This window comes from Arvicanthis niloticus, chromosome 2 (assembly GCF_011762505.2).
Source record: "Arvicanthis niloticus isolate mArvNil1 chromosome 2, mArvNil1.pat.X, whole genome shotgun sequence".
NCBI classification, from domain to species: Eukaryota; Metazoa; Chordata; class Mammalia; order Rodentia; family Muridae; genus Arvicanthis; species Arvicanthis niloticus.
The window spans coordinates 83,939,036-83,957,374 of NC_047659.1; the positions used below are offsets into that span (position 1 = coordinate 83,939,036).

Consider the following 18,339-nt stretch of genomic DNA (forward strand, 5'->3'; position numbering starts at 1 on the left):
AACCTTTGTTTTCAGTATTTGGTCACAATGATGTAAAAGTCACTACTACAGAAATTGGTGCTGGACAGAGCAGTTGTCACTTTAATAAACCTGATCACTAGTTTATAGTTTTTTGAGCTGGTAAGCAGGAAGAATATGAAGAAGTGTGGAGCTGTGGACTAGAGAGACCTGAATGCTGTAAGCAGAGTTTACTGGGGTGATGATGGTAGGGATCCCAGGAGCAAAGTGGGGAAAGGAGTGTGGCAAATAAAGATGGTGTGCATGCGGCCTCAGAAGGCAACAAGGACTCTGGGGAATAGGAATAGAGGCAGTTGATGTATTCTAGCAAAGAATCAGGCTATCTCTTGTCATGTATGTCCTGAAATTTAAGTGAGGTTGAATTTAAAAGTCATGGCCTAATTAATTTGGTGAAGGAAATAAGACTAAATGACATTGAGTCTGAAGCATGGTTGTTGCTGGCGGCTTGTAGTAAAAACAAAAAAGGAATTAAAAGTAAAATGTGGGGCAAGAAGATGTGAAAAACTGTAGTTTGGGAAGGAAAGAAGTGAACACATTTACAGTCATGGAGGGGTAGGTGCAGACACAGAAGCTATAATATTCAGGAGATTAGTACAGTTATAGGAAAGGGGACAATGGGGGCAAGACCCTATTCATCAAAGGCTTCAGGGAGTCAAAATGCAGACGTTTTTTAAAGGAGTGGGGAAAGTATCCGAACAGACCACATTACAACAGGGGTTCCATTTTGTACCAGGACCACCTAAGGACATGTTTCCCCAGGTTTAGCTGTGCAGGTTCTCCAAGGCAACTGTAGCTGTGCTGAAGGGGAGCAACTGTAATGCAATAGGTAACCAAACCATGTCATCCATTTGTGCTGCTTTTGTAGGCATGCGCTTGTAGAAAGTTGATGAGGCTAGGCAATGAGTATCCCTACAGGACTACAGTATTATGGGGACTTTGGAACTAGAAGTGAATGTATTTTGTCTTATAGAGTCCCTACAGGAAAGCCCTGAATGGTCAACAAATAAAGTAAGTTGCCATAGAAACTATAGGATGTTGGATATGCCAGGGCCTTGGAATATGTACCAAGAAAAACTATGTGTATAGAGTGGAACTAGCACAAGAAAACCCACGTGGGTCACCAGTGCAGGGCTATGAGTGCTGGACATGAGTTACAGGTTGTTTGCCTGCTTAATCTTTATTTGATCTAATCTTTGTCAGTTTCCTGTTTCTTCCTGTTGTAATGAAAATGTTTAAGTCATTGGTTGAAATACAACTTTCTGTTTTAGTTTTATAGCAGATCATAGCTTACGAGTTGCCGTGAGTCTCAGACAAGACCATAGTTTTGTATGTTCATTTTACAATATTAGAAATTGAACCTAGTCATGTGTACAAGGTTCACACTCTACCAAGTGATCCTTGTCCTCAGACTCTCAGGAGAGACTTTGGACTTTTGAACGGCTTGGGGACTGTTAGTATCATGGGGACTTTGGAACTAGAACTAAATGTATTTCGTCTTATGAGATGGCCATGAAACACAATATTATGATTTGACTGTGAAATGAGACACACAAGCCTGTATGTTTGAATACTTGGTCCCAAGCTAGTGGCGCTGTTTCAGAAGACTGTGGAACCTTAGTTTGGTATGCATGGATAGATAGTACAGTTGATCAGTGCAGAGCAAGCCTTTAAGACCTAAATAGCCCAGCCCCACTTCTGACACAGGTTCTGTTTTCTGGTCCAAAGAGCTGTAAGGTGCCCCAGGCACTTCCTCCATGAGCTCCACCATACCTTCTCTACCTGGATGGGCTAAAGCTGAATTTTTTTTAATTAGTGATTGATGTGGAAGGGCCTATCCCTTTGTTGGTAGTGACACCCCTGGGCAGTTGGTCCTTATGTGTGTAAGAAAGCAAATGGATCAAGCTATGAAGAGCAAGCCAGTATGCAGTGCCCCTCCATGGCCTCTGCATTAGTTCTGACTGCCAGGTCCTGGCCTTGAGTCCCTGGCCTGACTTCCTAGGATGATTGACTACAAACCATACAATGAAATAAATCCTTTCCTCCCCTTGTCGCTTTTGGTTGTGGTGTTCTGTCACAGCAGTAGAAAGCCTGACTAAAACACCTTCCTTCCCAGTTGCATGTTGAATTAGTAGTAACTGTGTACCAGGTAATCTATGCCATTAGGCAGGCTGAGGTGGGACTGTCAGCTGTGTTCAAGAATTCAGTACCAGCTTGGGCAACACAGTAGAACCTAATCTCAGAATAATAACTCTTACTGCTGACCTGGAGAATGCCTTAGAGGTGCTGGGTTTGTTATTGTTTGTTGTTATTGTTTTGTTGTTGTTCTTATTGTTGTTTGCTTGTTTTTGGCATGTACCACAACTTCCTTGTAGAGATGCTGCTGTTAGCATGGATGAATTACACTGACCCAGAGTGGATTTGATAAACCTTTCAGTCTAATGTTCATCTAATTTTCATATTGCTTGCTAAAATTCTGCTTTCATTTTTGAGTTTTACTCGGAATTTTTCAATTGTTTCCTTTTTTCGTTTTTCGTCCAAGATTTTTCATAATGTGATCTAAATCCCTCACACTACCCAGACATGTGCCCTGCTTGTTTTTTCTCTGATTTTGGGACCCTTATTGTTTTTAAGGATTTTTAAAACCCTATCTACAGCTGACACTGTGCAGATTTCATATGATGGTAGTAAGAAAATTCCCCTAGAATCAATCTTTCACAGATTGTATTTTTAGTCATTTCAGCTTTATGAATCATCTTCACATTATTGTTTTTACTTAGGTTGAGTCACAGATTTCATGGCTGCTTTTAACAAAAGATTTGTCAGAAAGTGAAATATCAACTTGTGTGCTATGAACACAGTATAAATTAAAAATAGATACATACAAGTATTATTAATCTTGTTAAATACTGTTGCCAATTGTAGGCTCTAAGAAAAGATTAGTAAGTTCTAAAGATGTTCTAACACATTGAAATTATATTTGATAAAGTAACACTTAGTTTATTGATCTAATAATAATGTCAAGATGGTGGTGAGAAGGTAGAATCAACATCCTGAAGCCTAAAAACCACAGGTAAAAATTATCTGAGTAGCCAATATAAAACTAATTTAATAAATATTTTAAATGTTTCTTTGTATTTAAATTAATAACTATTTATGAATTTTCCTTATAGAAGCAATGGGAAGTATTAACATAGGAACACTAGCTTGATGACTACACAGAAGCATTTTCTTCTGTGCAGTTGTTCTTGGCATTTTTCTAATTTCTCTTTATCTGATTTTGGATAGGATTCCGTGACCTTGTGAACTGCTTTTTCCAATGTTCCGCCATGGGATGGGGGATGAAGTCCTCTTATCTGAGTACACAGTGTATCTGAAGTATTAACAGTAGGGCATCACATGGTTATCTGTGGGTCCCATCCAGTTCCTCCTACATATTAGGTAGCTTCTTATGTGATTGTAATATTACTTCATCAAAGCTTTATATGATAACATTTACCCTATTTCATCTCCTAGTGATGAAGTTACCTACAATGATAATAATTCATTCTTATAACTAATAACCAGTATAATGTAATGGGAAAGTCATAATTCAGGTCAAAATTTATTATTATAATTATTATTATCTTATAAACTGGCTGTTTTAAAATATCTTATTAGTTACTTGAGAATTTCATACATATTCACCCACCCTCCTCCAACTATTCATAAATCCACCTCCTCTTCCCTTCTTGTATCTTTTTTCTTCCCCATCAAAGCCAATTTGTGCTGCCCCAATATTCTTGGATGTGTGTCCTTCAACTGGAATATGGTGAACCAATCAAGGGCTACACTATTAGAGAAAACTGACCCTTCATCTCTCAACAGCTAATGATTGCCAATTTCCACTGTGCTAAGACTGAAGCTTTGTGCCCAGCTGCTCTCTCCATGAGAGGATTTGGTCTAGTTTGGGCTTGTACAGATCATGTGATCCTGTCCAACCACTATGAGTTCATAAGTCCAGCTGCATGGCTGGTGGTCAAAAGACACTTTTTTTTTTATAGTCATCTACAGCCTCAGGTTCTTATATTCTTTCCAACTCTGGAATTATCCCCGAGCTTTTGGAGAAGAGTATGCCATATATTCCATTTAGGGCTGAACATAATAAATCTTTTATTCTCAGCATCATGGCCAGTTGTTAGTCACCATCTACTACAAATAGCAGCTTCTCAGATGAAGGCTGAAAATTGCATTGATCAATGGGTATAATCATAAGTCAATAGAAATTGGTTTAATACTGTGTCTATTTAGCAGAATAATAGTAGTAGTTTCTATGACCTGTGGTCTTTCTAGCCACAGGTTCTTGTTTCAGTAATGGTGTCAGGTGTAGATTTCATTTTGGGGAGTGACTACCCTAGGTCCAGGCTGAAAGTGGCTGGCTGGTTACTTCACGATGTTCTTTTTTTTTTTTTTTTTTTTTTTTTTTTTCCTTTTTTATTGCATATTTTATTTATTTACATTTCAGATATTACCCCTTTCCCCATCCTCTCCAGAAACCCTTATCCTTTCCCCACTCCTGTTACTTCTATGAGGGTGTGCTACCACCCATAGACCCCCCCTCCCTGCTCCCTGCCCTTGAATTTTCCCACACTGGGGCATCTAGCCTTCACAGGACCAAGGGCCTCCTCTCCCACCTATGCCCAACAAGGCCATCCTCCACTGCATATACAGCTGGAGCCATGGGTCCCTCCAAGCGTGTTTCCAGGCTGGCGGTTTAGACCCTGGGAGCTCTGGTTGATTGGTATTGTCGCTCTTCCAATACTCCATGATGTTCTGTGCCACTATTGTACTACTGGGCACTTCTTGCCAGGCCAGTCATTATTGTAACTGGCAGGATTTATTTCTGGGAATGATTGGTAATTACTTTTCTTCTCTGGTAGCAAGCATAGGAATTCCCAGCACCATGAAAACTAGCCAGTAGGGATGAAGCTTTCAAGTCAGTACCAACTTGATATCTCTATTTTCTATGACTCATATTTGGTGTCTTTGTGTATCCTATCATCAAACACTGGAGGATAACCAAGAGAGCACAGGCAATAGCCTGTTATACTTGAAGGTCCATAGGACCTGAATAACCAGCAACTCCCAAAGAAACAGCCTATTCCTGACACTGGGTTTCTTATTTGTTAGCCTCTGCTATGTAGCAGGGGTAAGGACCCATCTTATGATTAACTCTTTATTTAAGTATCTAGATATATTCTAGGAAGCTTCTGTAGTAGTAGGCTTCCATATGAATCTTTTGAAAAATCTTTGGTATGTCTCCCTCGCAATTTCCTCCTCCTCTGTCCCTCCGCCCCCAATGTGTCCCTTTTTGTTCATTACCCCTTGTAACCCTTTATGTACAAGAATAGTCTCTCCTCTCTCGTGGAAGCCGTTCTCCCTGTTAGGAATTTCCACAGGAAACACATATGTCTGAAGACTCAAAGCTAATATCCACAAATGAGAGAAGATGTGATATTTGTCTTTCTGTTCCTGAGGTATCTCACTCAAAATTATTCCTTCCAGCCCATCTAATTACCTGTGAATTTCACAATTTCATTTTTGTTAATAGCTGTGTAATACTTGACTGTGTGTAATACTTGACTGTATAAATTAAGAATACCACATTTCATTATCGTTCCCTCGCTGTTGTGACTAGAGCAGTGAGGACCATGGGTGAGCATCTCTGCAGGAGGATGGAGTGTCCTGGGGAGTGTGCCCAAGAGTGGGAGAGTGGAGCTAGTCTCACATTTTTGAGGAGCTGTCATGCGGATTTCCATGGTTGCTTCACTAGTTTTCACTCCCCCCAGGAGTAAGTTTCTTTTACCCACATCCATGCCAGCGTTTGTCATCATTATTACTTTTTTTTTTTTTTTAATAAAAAAGTTTTCCAGACACCTGTATTTCAGCTTTGGAGAATTCCCTGCTTAGTACCACTCCCCATTTTTAATTGTGTTGTTTGTTTGTTTTAATTTTTAGGCTTTTTAAAAATATGTTCTAGATTTCCAACCCTCTGTCCTATGAATAGCTGGCAAAGATTTTTTTTTACCCATTCTGTAGGCTTACTCTTCACTCAGATGATGGTGTTCAACTTTTTAGCTTCATGAAGTTCCATTTATTAATTCTTGGTCTTAATGGCTAAAGTATTGAGATCTTGTTCAGAAAATTCTTTCCTGTACCAATCAGTTCAAACATATTTCCTACTTTTTTGTCAGTTAGATCCAGAGTATCAGGTCATATATTAAGGTCTATGATCCATTTGGGATTGAGTTTTGTGTGGAATAAGTAATAAGGAGCTTTATTCTATATGTAGCAAACCAGTTTGAGCAGTACCATCTGTTGGAGACGCTTCTTTTTCTCCAGTGTGTATTGTTGACTTCTTTGTAAAAATAAGTAAATAAACAGGTAGCTCTAGGAGTGTGGGTTTATATGTGCATCCTTAATTTGATCCCAGTGGACAACATGACTATTGTTCTGCCAGTACCATGCTGGTTTTATTACTGTAAGTCTGTAACACAGCTTGAAATCTGGGATGGTGATGCTTCTAGCAGTTTGTCGTTGTTATTTTGGCTACTCTTGGTCTTTTAAAATTTCCATATGAAATTTAAGAATGATTTTTCAATTTCTATAAAGAACCATACTGGAATTTTTGATGGAGATTGCATTGAATCTGTAGATTGCTTTTGGTAAGATGGCCATTCAGTCTCATTCCTGCCAATCCATGCATGTGGTTGGGGTGTGTGTCCATCTTCTGGTATCTTCTTCAGTTTCTGTTTTCAGTGCCTTTACTATTTTTATTATGCAGATCCTTTACATTCTTGGTCATATTTATTCCAAGGTATTTTAAAATACTTTTTGAATAGTATTGTCTTTTTGGTTTCTTTCCTGTTATGTTTGCTATCAAACTAGTTTTGGAAATTTAGATTCTTTATGTGTTGGTCAGAGCATTGAGCCTAACTTAGCTTTCGCTTCTTAATACATTTCCTACTGATTTCACAGGGTTATCATGAGAACCAAAGAAAATATATGAAAACAGTTTTCAAGTGTAGGGTGTTACTAAATATAAATAAAATACTGCCACTGTTCTCAATTTCTTATATTTAGTATAAGCTTCTTATATTAGGAATTGTCTTTTGTGTGTGTGGTGTGTCTGTGTAAGACAGGGTCTTAATATGTAACCCTGATTGGCCTAGAACTTACTATGTAGACAGGCCCTCCTCCCACTCCTTCCTGCCTCTGCCTCCCAGTGTTGTGATTCAAGCCACATGACTTCATGCCCAGCTTTTCTGTTCTTTTATTCATATTCATAAGTATTCTCCACCCCCTACCTCTCTCCCACCCTGCCCCTGAAATGCTGTCTTGAGAGCTCAAATCAATCCTCTTATGCCAGCCTACCAAGTTGCTAAAATTGAAGCCACATACCATGGATGCCCAATATGTTCAAGTCTCTTAATAATATCTTCCATCTCTAATCCTCACAAATTTACATTTTATTATATTAACAGAAAATTTTATTTTCAGTGCTTAAATTGAAAATTAAAGCTAAGAAATATTTAGTCTTTTCTCCAGGTTAACTGAATAGTGCATGGTGGAGTTAGAATCTTACCTGCATTTTCCCTCCCAGTCCTGTATTCTTGTTTCCACTGTCTCTTATATGTGCCCACTATGATGGTGGGCTCTCCATACATCACCATTCTGGGAATTCCTTTGTCTCCCCTATAAAATGAAATGATAGTAACAGTAGCCACATCACGGGATAGAAATGCTGTAGAAATAATACAGATAAACTCTTTGGGTGTCTGTCATATCCATAATCTAACAACTGCTGTGGATAACCATTGCTGTTATTTTTATACAAAAATTTGTTATATTTGATTCCAAAATCATTATGACATATATATTTATATCATAAATGAATAGACTGATTAAACATCTTATAAAACTGATATGATATCTAAAGAGATAGTAGAGCATTTCTCTGAAAGCTAACATGAATTACTCATGCAAGTCAGCAAAACAAGATCTGTGAAAGAGAGGGGATTAGCACAAAGTTTTAAAAAGATACAAATATCATCTGACTTCTATCATTAACCAAAATTGGAAATGATAGCTACTGCCTAGTAGGTATGAGTCGGGTAAGAAGACATAAGAAGCAAATTCAGTCAGCAAAATTGTATAGCTTCTATCAAATGACTTAATTGATGAGTAGATACTTATAGGTTTACACATTTAAACTGTTCATGTACAAGCATATGCTTTAATAGTGGAGATCAGAGCACAGCCACCTTTATACGGGTTTCAGGGATGGAACTCAAATCTTCAAGTTTAGCAGCAAGTATGTTAACCCACTGGATCATCTCACCAGCCTTGTAAATACATTTTTACAAGCTATAGCCTTTTATCTGTCCTGATAACAATGGATAGAAGTCCTCTATTTTAACAGTGTCTATTTTATCTAGTTGCTATCCTTGAAGCCATATGGCATAAGTCTCTAATCAACCAAGGTCTTACACTGGCAGTTTTTAAGTTTGCTCCCTCAGCTTTTTTTTTTCCAGAAATACTGGAATAGCATTAGTAATGTTTGTAGCTGTATTAGCTGGCTTTATATTTAAGCTGCATGATGAGTCATCTTCTGTGAAGCGTGTCGTGAGCCCATACTGTCTTGTGACTTGTGACTTGGGAGACAGGGATTCTGGAAAAACTAATGAACACAGAAAATATTAAAAATAACAAAAGTGAAATTTTGTTTTAGACTTGTGAATGCTGTAAATGAAAACCACAGTCTATCAAAACTGTAAGGTGATCCCATCACTCAGGAGGTTGTGAGGTCATCCTGAGCTTCGCAGTGTCTGTCTCAGTCCTGCCCCACCAATCCCCACTGTCACCAAAATACAATCCTCCCAAGCAAAAATCATCATCATCTAGTCTTTTCTGAATTGTGACCTAGTGTAACACAAATCTTCATTTTTTACACTTATTTATTTTTTGTCTTTTGGATATAGACTCTTATCATGTATAGCCCAAGCTTCTTCAACCTTGAGATTCTCCTGCTTCATATTTAGGATTATAGGAATATAATCTACCAAGCCTAGCTCATGGTTTTTAAAACGTACAGTTCAATTGTATTAAGCATCTTCACATTGTTCTACAAAAGAGCTTCAGAACGCTTACACTGTGTGAGTCATCGTACAAATCTCCACTTTTCTTCCTCGCAGCCCTTAGTGATCATCCTTCCTGGTTCTGAGTTTGACTACTTTAGATTTTCAGACAAGTAGAGTCATATGATACTTGGCTTTGTTCCTGTATGACTGAGTTATTCCATTAGCATGTTCTCAAAGATTCATCTATGCTGTTTGTGCCCACATTACCTTTTTTTTTTAAAGGCCTAATATTTAACTGTACATTTAGTTTACATTTACATACATTTATATTTAGTTTATCCATTCAACAATGGACATGTGAACTGCTTCTCATTAAATGAACTCTTAATGTATTTACTAGCTTCTGGGAAACATCACACCTAACCGAAGAGCTCCAGGCCACTGATCTGTCACCACATAGACTCTCCTATCCAGCTGCCTTGGCAAACGACTGACAGCTGACCTCTTGAGCTTGGTTACTTGTCCTGTCCCAGTCTTCTGTGGTACTCATACTCAACTCTGACTGCTACTTGTCATCTTCAGTACTTCTGAACTTATTCAGGGTGCCATTTTCTTTTCTGGGATTACCTTAGCTTTCTGACTGTACTTCTTGTACCTCCTCATTACTGTGCAGTCTGTTCTTGATAATAGCTGTAGTGATGCTGTGGAGACATAAAGCCTTCCAGTGGCTTCCTATCATAGTCAAAGTAACTCAGAAGTCCTGACTGTGTCCTAGAAGGCCTCATGTGACCCATGTGCTCTTCATTGCCTGCATTCATCTCTTATACCATGTTCTGTTGCTCTCTGTTTATGCTGCTGATAACCTGGTTTACTTGTTCACTGAACAGGACAGCTCAAACCTTTGCTCTTGAGTGTTTCCTCTATCTGCAGTGTTCTTTTCTTTTTTCTTTAGAACCTTGGGTGTAACTGCTATCTACTTGTGTCCTAACCTCCTTTAATCACTATGCTGTTCCTTCCACTTTAGCTCATTACAAGTTCCCAAGTGTATCAAGCTGATTCCCATTTGGTACAGCCTTTCTCCATCCATTCCTCTGCTCCACGCAGTCATTTTCAAGATTTTCACGCTTACTTTCTTTCTATACAGGCCTTTATTTTTTTTAAGATTTTATTTTTATTATTTTAATTATGTCTCTTATTCTACATACCTTGGCCAGTTAGTCACCCTCTGATAGTCTACTGCAGATAGAAGCTTCTCAGATGAAAGTTGAGAATTACATTGACTTGTGGGTATAATCATAAGTCATAGGAATTGGTTTAATACTGTGTCCATTTGTCAGAATAATAGTAGTAGCTTCTATGACCTATGGTCTGTCTAACCACACATTCTTGGTCCAATAATAGTGTCAGCTGTAGGTTTCATTTTGGGGAGCAGCCTTAGAGTCAGTCAGAAAGTGGTTGGTTACTCCCATGATGTCCAGTCCACTATTGTACTGTTTCCTGCCAGGCCCGTCATTATTGTTGGTAACTGGCAGGATTCATTTCTGGGTATGATTGATGATGATTTTTTTTTATCTTTTCTGGTAGCATGCATAGTGTTTCCTAGCACTATGAAAACTAAGGGGATAAAGCTTCCACCAGCTTGATTTCCCCATATTCTATGACTCAAATATGGCTTCACTCATCAAGTTCTGAAGGGTTAACCATCTCCATGAGTAGATTTAAGAAACCACACGCTTATCCATAAGAAAGCAATACCTTATTCGATTAAGTTTTGTCAAAATAGACATGGTCTCTGACTCTACTTCTAATCCTTGCCCTCTGCCACTTCCATATCTGGCTATTTCCTTACTTACGTTTCAAACCTCAAACATGAGGTCAGGATCCAACTACTTCCAGCTCCTGTCAGTGATGATGCACTGATTCCCCATTGGCCAGAAGTGTTCTCAAAGTTGAGTTCATGGAGAAGATGGCTTGAACATTGTTGAAATGATTACTATTTCAGAATATCCTACATTGTTGGTAGAGCAGTAGTAAGGTATCTGTTACAGTAACGTTTTCACAATGGCCAAGCTCTAGCATCGGCTTACATGTCTGTTAGCAAATGAGGATAAGGAACTATACAATACACAGTGGTTTTTAAGTAGCCCTATTAAAAAACTGAATTATGTTATTTCCAGGAAAATGGACATAAGTGGACATCATTATGTTAAGCAGAATAAACCAGATTAAGACAGATAGTTTAGGTGGGACTTCGACTGTTTTTTTTTTTTTTTTTTTTTTTTAAATACATGAAAGTAGAAAGTGGGTTACTAGGGAAGAGAGAAAGGGTCAGAGCAGGGTAAAGGAAGAACTTGGGTCATATGGGAGAATGAATACAAGACACACATTAACAAAACACATGGTTTTATACAATTAATAAACACTGCTGAGAGGAATAAAAAGGAAAGCAGTGGCAGTGTTGGAGAGGATTTACTAATTTGAAAAATTCTATGAATTAAGTGGCTACGAAGTGAGATCTTGTTTCCCCAAGACAAAACAAAGGAAATGCTGTCACACAGCATCGCATGCTCCAGAGACATTCTTTGTGTGAACAATCAACCATCACAGATTTCATATTTAAAAGTTGCCATCACCATCCACCTAGCCTTAAGTGTGCACTCTGCTAAATGGCAAAATCTTCCACCAGTGAAGAGACTGCAGCCCACGAAAGGCTCAGATGATCATGAACATTCTCTAGCAATAGAGTATTTTGTAATCGAGGTATGTATATTGTTTAGGGAACAATATAATGCGACTGCACACTTCATAGAAACTACGGTGTATTATAAATACAAGTTGCATGTGCACTAGGGAACCAGAAACTACAAATTATGTGACTGACTTATCACTGTGGTCTGGAACCAACCTCATGATATTTCTATTCTCAACTATGAGTGTTATTAGGTAAAGAAAATATAAATAGAACCAAAGAAAAGAATTATTTTATGGGCAATAGTGAAGTAGCAAGGATTGTTATAAAAATATCTATAAATAAGCCCCACCTACAAACATTTTTCTTTCTGCTTCCAAAGGTGTGTGACAGATTGAATCCTTGTCTGTTTTTAGATTTCTAAAGTTTTACATTTTTCATATAACGTATCTTGATCCTATTCTTTCCTCTCTCCGTCCTCCCAGATCTTCCCTCCCTCCCTCCCTCTCCATCATTCCTACCTCCTTCCTCCCATCTCTTCCTTTCTCAAAAACAAACAAAAAAGAGAACCCTCAAAAGACAAAAAGTGCAAAACCAAAAGAACACACAAAACAAAACACGGGGTCTGATTTGTGCTGAGCATGAGACCTGCCCAGGAGTTTGGTTCATCTGACCAGTGTCACTCCATTGGAAAAAAACCGGTTTCCCTTCTCTCAGCATGTGACCATTGCAGATAGCTTTTTGATTAGTAGTGGGACTCTGTGCACACCTCCCCTTCTCAGTACTGAAATTTTGTCTGGCTGAATTTGTACAGGCCTTGTGCATGCTTTTATTCAGATGAGAAGAAGCATTTTTTTTTAAAAGCTAAAGATTCACTTGCTAATGTGTTGGCCCAAATGTAATTGAATAGATTAGTTTGGAATTTCTCTTTCCCAAAATCAAATCAAGGAAGAAACTCTTCCTTGAAAATACAACTAAAATATTAATCATTTAAAACTTTAATTGTGGAAATAAGGTATCTACATTATGTCCTTTTTTGATGACACTGTATACGGACAGGGATATTGAAATGTATATAAGGAACCCGAATTTCTTAAGCACTCCTTTTTATTCCTTCTGTCTTGGAGCTCTTTTTCACTATTGCTTACTGAAGTAGTGAAGGTCAAACCCTCTCTAACACTAGCTGTGTCCTACCCCTGGGATCTTTCCTTTAAAGTGTTACGTTTAATTACATATGACATACATATGAACATGGTGAATATTATTTTCATTTTGTGTAAAATATTGGTAACATTTAGAATATTTACCACTGGACCCCCCCAAAAAAACCACTGCTACTTTTTTGTAGCTTTTTGCTGACAGAATAATTGGAGAAAATATAAAACTTCAATTAGAAATTAGTAAAATTCATTGTTCACAGACCTATGGTTTAAATTTATTTTCATTCCTTCAGATACTTCAAGGAAGCCAGATGCAATTCACAGCATCTCAAGAAACTTAATTTTTGAGGAAAGTAGAGCTTAAGGCTGTCTCCATATTTAGTCCTTAATGCTTTTCAAAACCTTAAAATAAGCAAGTGGTTGATGTTAAGTGGCGGTTGTCGGTCCCTTGTGCATTAGGCATTTGGCTTGTTGTCGCCACTTTCAGATTATTGATGAAACAGGTTTTTATCAAAGCTGCTTAGTCACTAAATGTTCAGTTCACATTACAGGATTCTGGTAGTAATAAATGCTCTGCTCATGTCATGCCTCTGGGTTCCTGAAGAAAATGTAACTCGTGTCACAGGTCCTGAAAGGTCATACTTTTACTTTATGAACTACGGTTGCCTGATCAGATGTGCATGATGATTTTCTATTTACTGTTTATTGTGGCAATACATATAGGACACAAATTTCCTGCTTTATTCAGTTTTTAAATACGTATTTCTTGGCAGTTATTATCTACAGTGCTTTCATGCCCTTACTCCTAAGTTTCCTGAACTTCACAACATCCAAACAGTACCTCTTGGTTATTTAGCAATAATACCCACCCTTCACTCACCCAGTCCTCTTAGGCACCCATCTTTGTCTGTAACTTTGCTTGTGACAAATATTCTGTGTAAATATAATTATATAATGGGTTCTTTGTCTGTCTTTTTCTATTAACATACTGTTTTCAAGTTTCATCTGTGTTTTATAGAGCATGGGTCAGAATTCCATTCTTTTTATGGGAATAATGCTGCAGCCTGCGTGGGTAACATGTTTCAATCACTCCTCCATCTGCCGGAGCACAGCTTGGGTTGTTTTTGCCTTTTACTCTTATGAATAATGCCACTGGAAACTTGGTTACATATATATCTGAGTCCCCATTTTCAGGGGTTTTGGGGATAGATGTGGAATTGTTGGGTCATATAGTAATTCAGTGTTTAATGTATAGAAGAATGTGACCATTGTTTTACAATAGTTCATTCTGGGTATTTTTTTTTTTTACTCTTTTGTTAATGTTCTTTTGTTTGTTTGTTTTTGCTTATTACCTTGTTTGACTTTCATTAATTGAGTTTTAAATAAATGTTTGGTTTTGTCATTCATTTTTTTTCTATCCTTTCAATTGTTTGTTTTTCAGACCCGAGTCAGAACTCCATCACAGGGGAGCACAGCCAGCTGTTAGGTATAGTATTGCTCTGGGACGTGTCTCTGTAACGTCACCTCCCTCTTTGTCCCTGCACAAATTACCTACTCCCCTCTGTTGCTATTTTGATTCTTTCACTTTGCTCTTCATCCCACAAGCCTTTCAATGTTTATTTACAACTTGGTAAGCCATAAGAAGCTACTTTTGTAATTATTAAAATCAGTTTAATTAAATTTTAAAAGTTAATTTTACATAATCTGTAGCTAAAAACAAAAATCTTAGAACTTCTTTTTCCAGGATAGTATTGAAAAGAAGACATTATCCTCTACACATGTGGTATGGCAGGTTTGCACACAAACACATCTTGTATACACAAAACTTATTTCAAAGTTAGATTAAAGTGGGTCAAGAGATAGTCAATCAAGTAAAGGAAAGGGCTTGTTCCGAAAGCCTGGTGACCTGAGTTTTGTCCCCAGGGCCCTTGCACGTGGGAAGAGGAAGGAGAGAACCAACTTCACAAAGCATTCTCTAACCTCCACACTTACACTGTGGCACATGCACACGCACACACATCCTGTTATGAACATGTACAGTAATAATTAAGATTGTAACATAATGTAGTATCTTGGACTTTACAGATATTCTTCTTTTTTATTATGTCAGTGTTGAATCACATTTTAATTGCTGGAAGCCACTCAGCATCTCACAGATGCTTATCAAGTAAAGCATATCCCTGACAACCTGAGTTCGAGTCCTGACACGCACATAGTAGAAGGAGAGACCCGACTCTATCAGGTTCCTTTGACCTTCACAGCACACTGCAACATGTGTGCATGCACTCATCATTACCCCACATACAAACAAATAAGATATAATAGTAATGTAATTACTGAAAGCCTTCATAGACAACAATGGCCTTTAATAATCATAAAATCTATAGTCCAGTTTCTTGCCTATGAAACAAGTTATAGATGTGAATTGATTTCCTCTAGGTATTATTTATTGTAGGGAAATTGTAATTTAACATGAATTTCATAAGCTCTCAGAACTTGTAGATTTCAGAACATACACTTGCAACTTGTACTACTTTCTACAAACAGTACAATGAGGAATCCAAGCAGCACAAAAGATCAACATTAAAAAAGTAAATCTTTCAAAGTGTCTCTTCTCCCCAAGTACTTAATTTTGATTTATTAGGAATTCTAGAAAATTTTATTTGTAAATGTTAATGTTCTGTATTACTTTTCCCTTTGTGTCAGTGGCATTATATCATTCGAGTGGCCTTTCGTCGTGTCATGTTTTAGTTGTGGTATCTCCTATCACTTCATCCTTGATGTAGAATGCAGAGGGACATGGTTGTCACTGCAGTTTTACTCAGCCACTTCCCCTATTCATGAGCATTTAGGTTATTTCTAGAACACTGATAAAAAATAATTATGTTGAAGGGCATGTAGATGGATCAGCTGCTCTTTCTGAGGACCTGGATTCAATTCCAGGCACCCACATAGCAGCTTACAACCATCTATAACTGCACTTCCAGGGAATCCAATGTCTTCTTCTGGGCCTGTGTAAGCACTCTGTGCATGTGGCCCATGAACAAACATACAAGCAAAATACCCACACCCATACAATGTTTGAAAAAAGAAATTATGTTGCAATGAGCATATTGTACTTGGATCTGTGCAATCAAAGTTGTCAGTACATTGTATGCAAACTTTTCTCAGAGGGTTTATACATTTTCAACAAGGTAAGTCACCATAAACTCCCACTAATCTGGGTATGGAGGAATGCTTGCCACATTGTTTTCAAACACTGATGTTATTTTATTTTATTTTTAATGTTTTATTATTTACTTATTTAATATAGGGAATGACATGCATGACATATCATGTGTGTAGAGGTGAGAGGACAACTTTCAAGATTGGTTTTCTCCTTCTACCTTATATGTTGTGGACATTGAACTCGATTTGTCAGGCTAGGCAGCAACTGCCCTTACTTGCTGAGCCAGCTCTCCAGCCCAAACTGATATTATTAATCTATATTTTTTTAATATTTACTAATAGGTAAAATGTCATTTCTAGTTTGTATTATACTTTTTTAGTTAAGGGTGAGAATAAGAAATTTATTGTATGTTAATAATTAATGTTGTATGGTGGTATGCATGTCTGGGTTTGTACACTGCTGACTTTTTAGCTATTAGAGTATACAATAGCAGCTGTGGAAAAATGTGCTATCAGAAAGTTCACAGTAGGGAAAGAACTTGATATGACTTGTTTGCTTACAGAAAAAGCTCCAGAGAATTGAAGAAACTGGGTGTGCACGCATGCTCTGTCTCTTTCTGTTCATCTGCCTGTCTCATGGTAGCACATTCCTGTAGTCCCAACATGTGGGAAACACAGGCAACAAGGTCAAGATTACAAGGCCAGCTTGGGCTACATTAGACTTTGTCTCAATTTTTTTTCTCCCCTAAATTGTGAAATTGGCAAGATAAGCTAGAAAGTCCGAGACTACTTTGTTATCTGACCAGGAATGTTTGTGAAGTGGAGGTAGGGAAAGGTAAGAATCTATACAGATCATGAATTACCAAACAGCACTGAAATAGACAAAGACTGTATTTTGTAATTTTTTTTTTTTTTACAATTGCCCCACCTTTCAGGAGTGGGGTTATAATTCAGTGACACAATACTAACTTAGCAAACACCACACCCTGGCTCAACCCCAGCACCTCAATAAACAAATCCCAGCATCTCCAAAGCCAAACCCCCAACACCACAAACACCCCCCCCCCAGGTCTTTCTAAGAAGCTCCTGTGTGTGGGTTCACCTGCAGGGAACACTGGCTCAACTGTCTTGCTTGCTGAATTCACTTTATAATAACATCTTTCAGACTTTCCCTGCCAAATGGGATTTAAAACAGCATCTTCCGACCTGCTAAGTGCTGCTCCTGCCAACAGGCTGCAGTTATTTTAATGTATTTACTGTTCCCACTGACTCATCAGCTCTCTTGCAAAACTCAGGGTCAGGCTGAGGTAATGTATGGGAGGTGAAACTGCTTCTGTGATAATGTATCCAGTGTGTACTTAACAATTTGCGAACTTTTCCCTATGTGTGTATGTGTATAATTTTCGATTTAAAAATTTTTAGAAAGCACGCAGGCAAACATTAGTGAGTCGTGGCAGGTTTTCTTAAACATGAGAGGATACATTCTTGTACAATCTTCTTTCATAGTATAAAAACCAAACACTTTAATTAATTTGAGTCTTTCATAGCCTTGATACCAAAACTTAACAGTGGCTGGATGAGAAAAGCGTTGTCCAGCCTAAACAAAGTATTTGTAATCTGAAGCACACAGTATTTTTATTTTAATTTAAATATAAAATTGTTATTACTGTTTTGAGATTGTCATGCATGCTGCATGTATTTTGATGATATTCACCTTGCCCCTTTCCTGGACCTCCTCCCAGACCCTCCCTCTTTCCCCATGTGCTCCAGTGTTCCTATCTGGTGGTTTGTGTTTTGGGGGGTTGTTTTTGGTTTTGCTTTTGTTTCGTTTATTTTACAGCCCACTGAGTTTAGTGTATGATGCCCACATACTCGTGGATATTGAGCCATCCAGTAGAGTGTGGTTGACCTACCAGAGGCCACAAACTTAGAGAAAAGGGATTCTCCTTCCCCAGAAGCATTACCTGTCAGTAGCTATCCAGCAAGGGGTTGGGACTTCACCTCCCCGTTCCATGCTGGAATGTTAGCCAGATTGGTCTTGTGTAGGTCTTCTTATATGTAGCAGTTTCTAAGATTATCTCCACAGCTGTGGTTTGGCTCAATGTTAGTATGTTTATTTACCATGCACAAAACCCTGGGTTCAATCCCCAGTGCCTCAAAAATAAACAAATAGCATTATCAATCAACT

General features: G+C 38.0%; 1 protein-coding gene across 3 annotated transcripts in view; it reads left to right on the plus strand.

The window, feature by feature from the left end:
• Slc12a6 (solute carrier family 12 member 6) overlaps window positions 1-18,339 on the plus strand; it is a 91,959-nt gene that overhangs the window by 35,145 nt on the left and 38,475 nt on the right. For 2 of the 3 annotated variants that reach the window (XM_034496413.2, XM_034496416.2), the window contains exon 2: window positions 14,425-14,469. The exons of the other annotated variant lie outside the window; for it this stretch is intronic. In XM_034496413.2, the coding sequence (XP_034352304.1) occupies window positions 14,425-14,469 (45 nt within the window). The remainder of the gene's footprint in view (window positions 1-14,424; window positions 14,470-18,339) is intronic. 3 annotated transcript variants of the gene reach the window in all.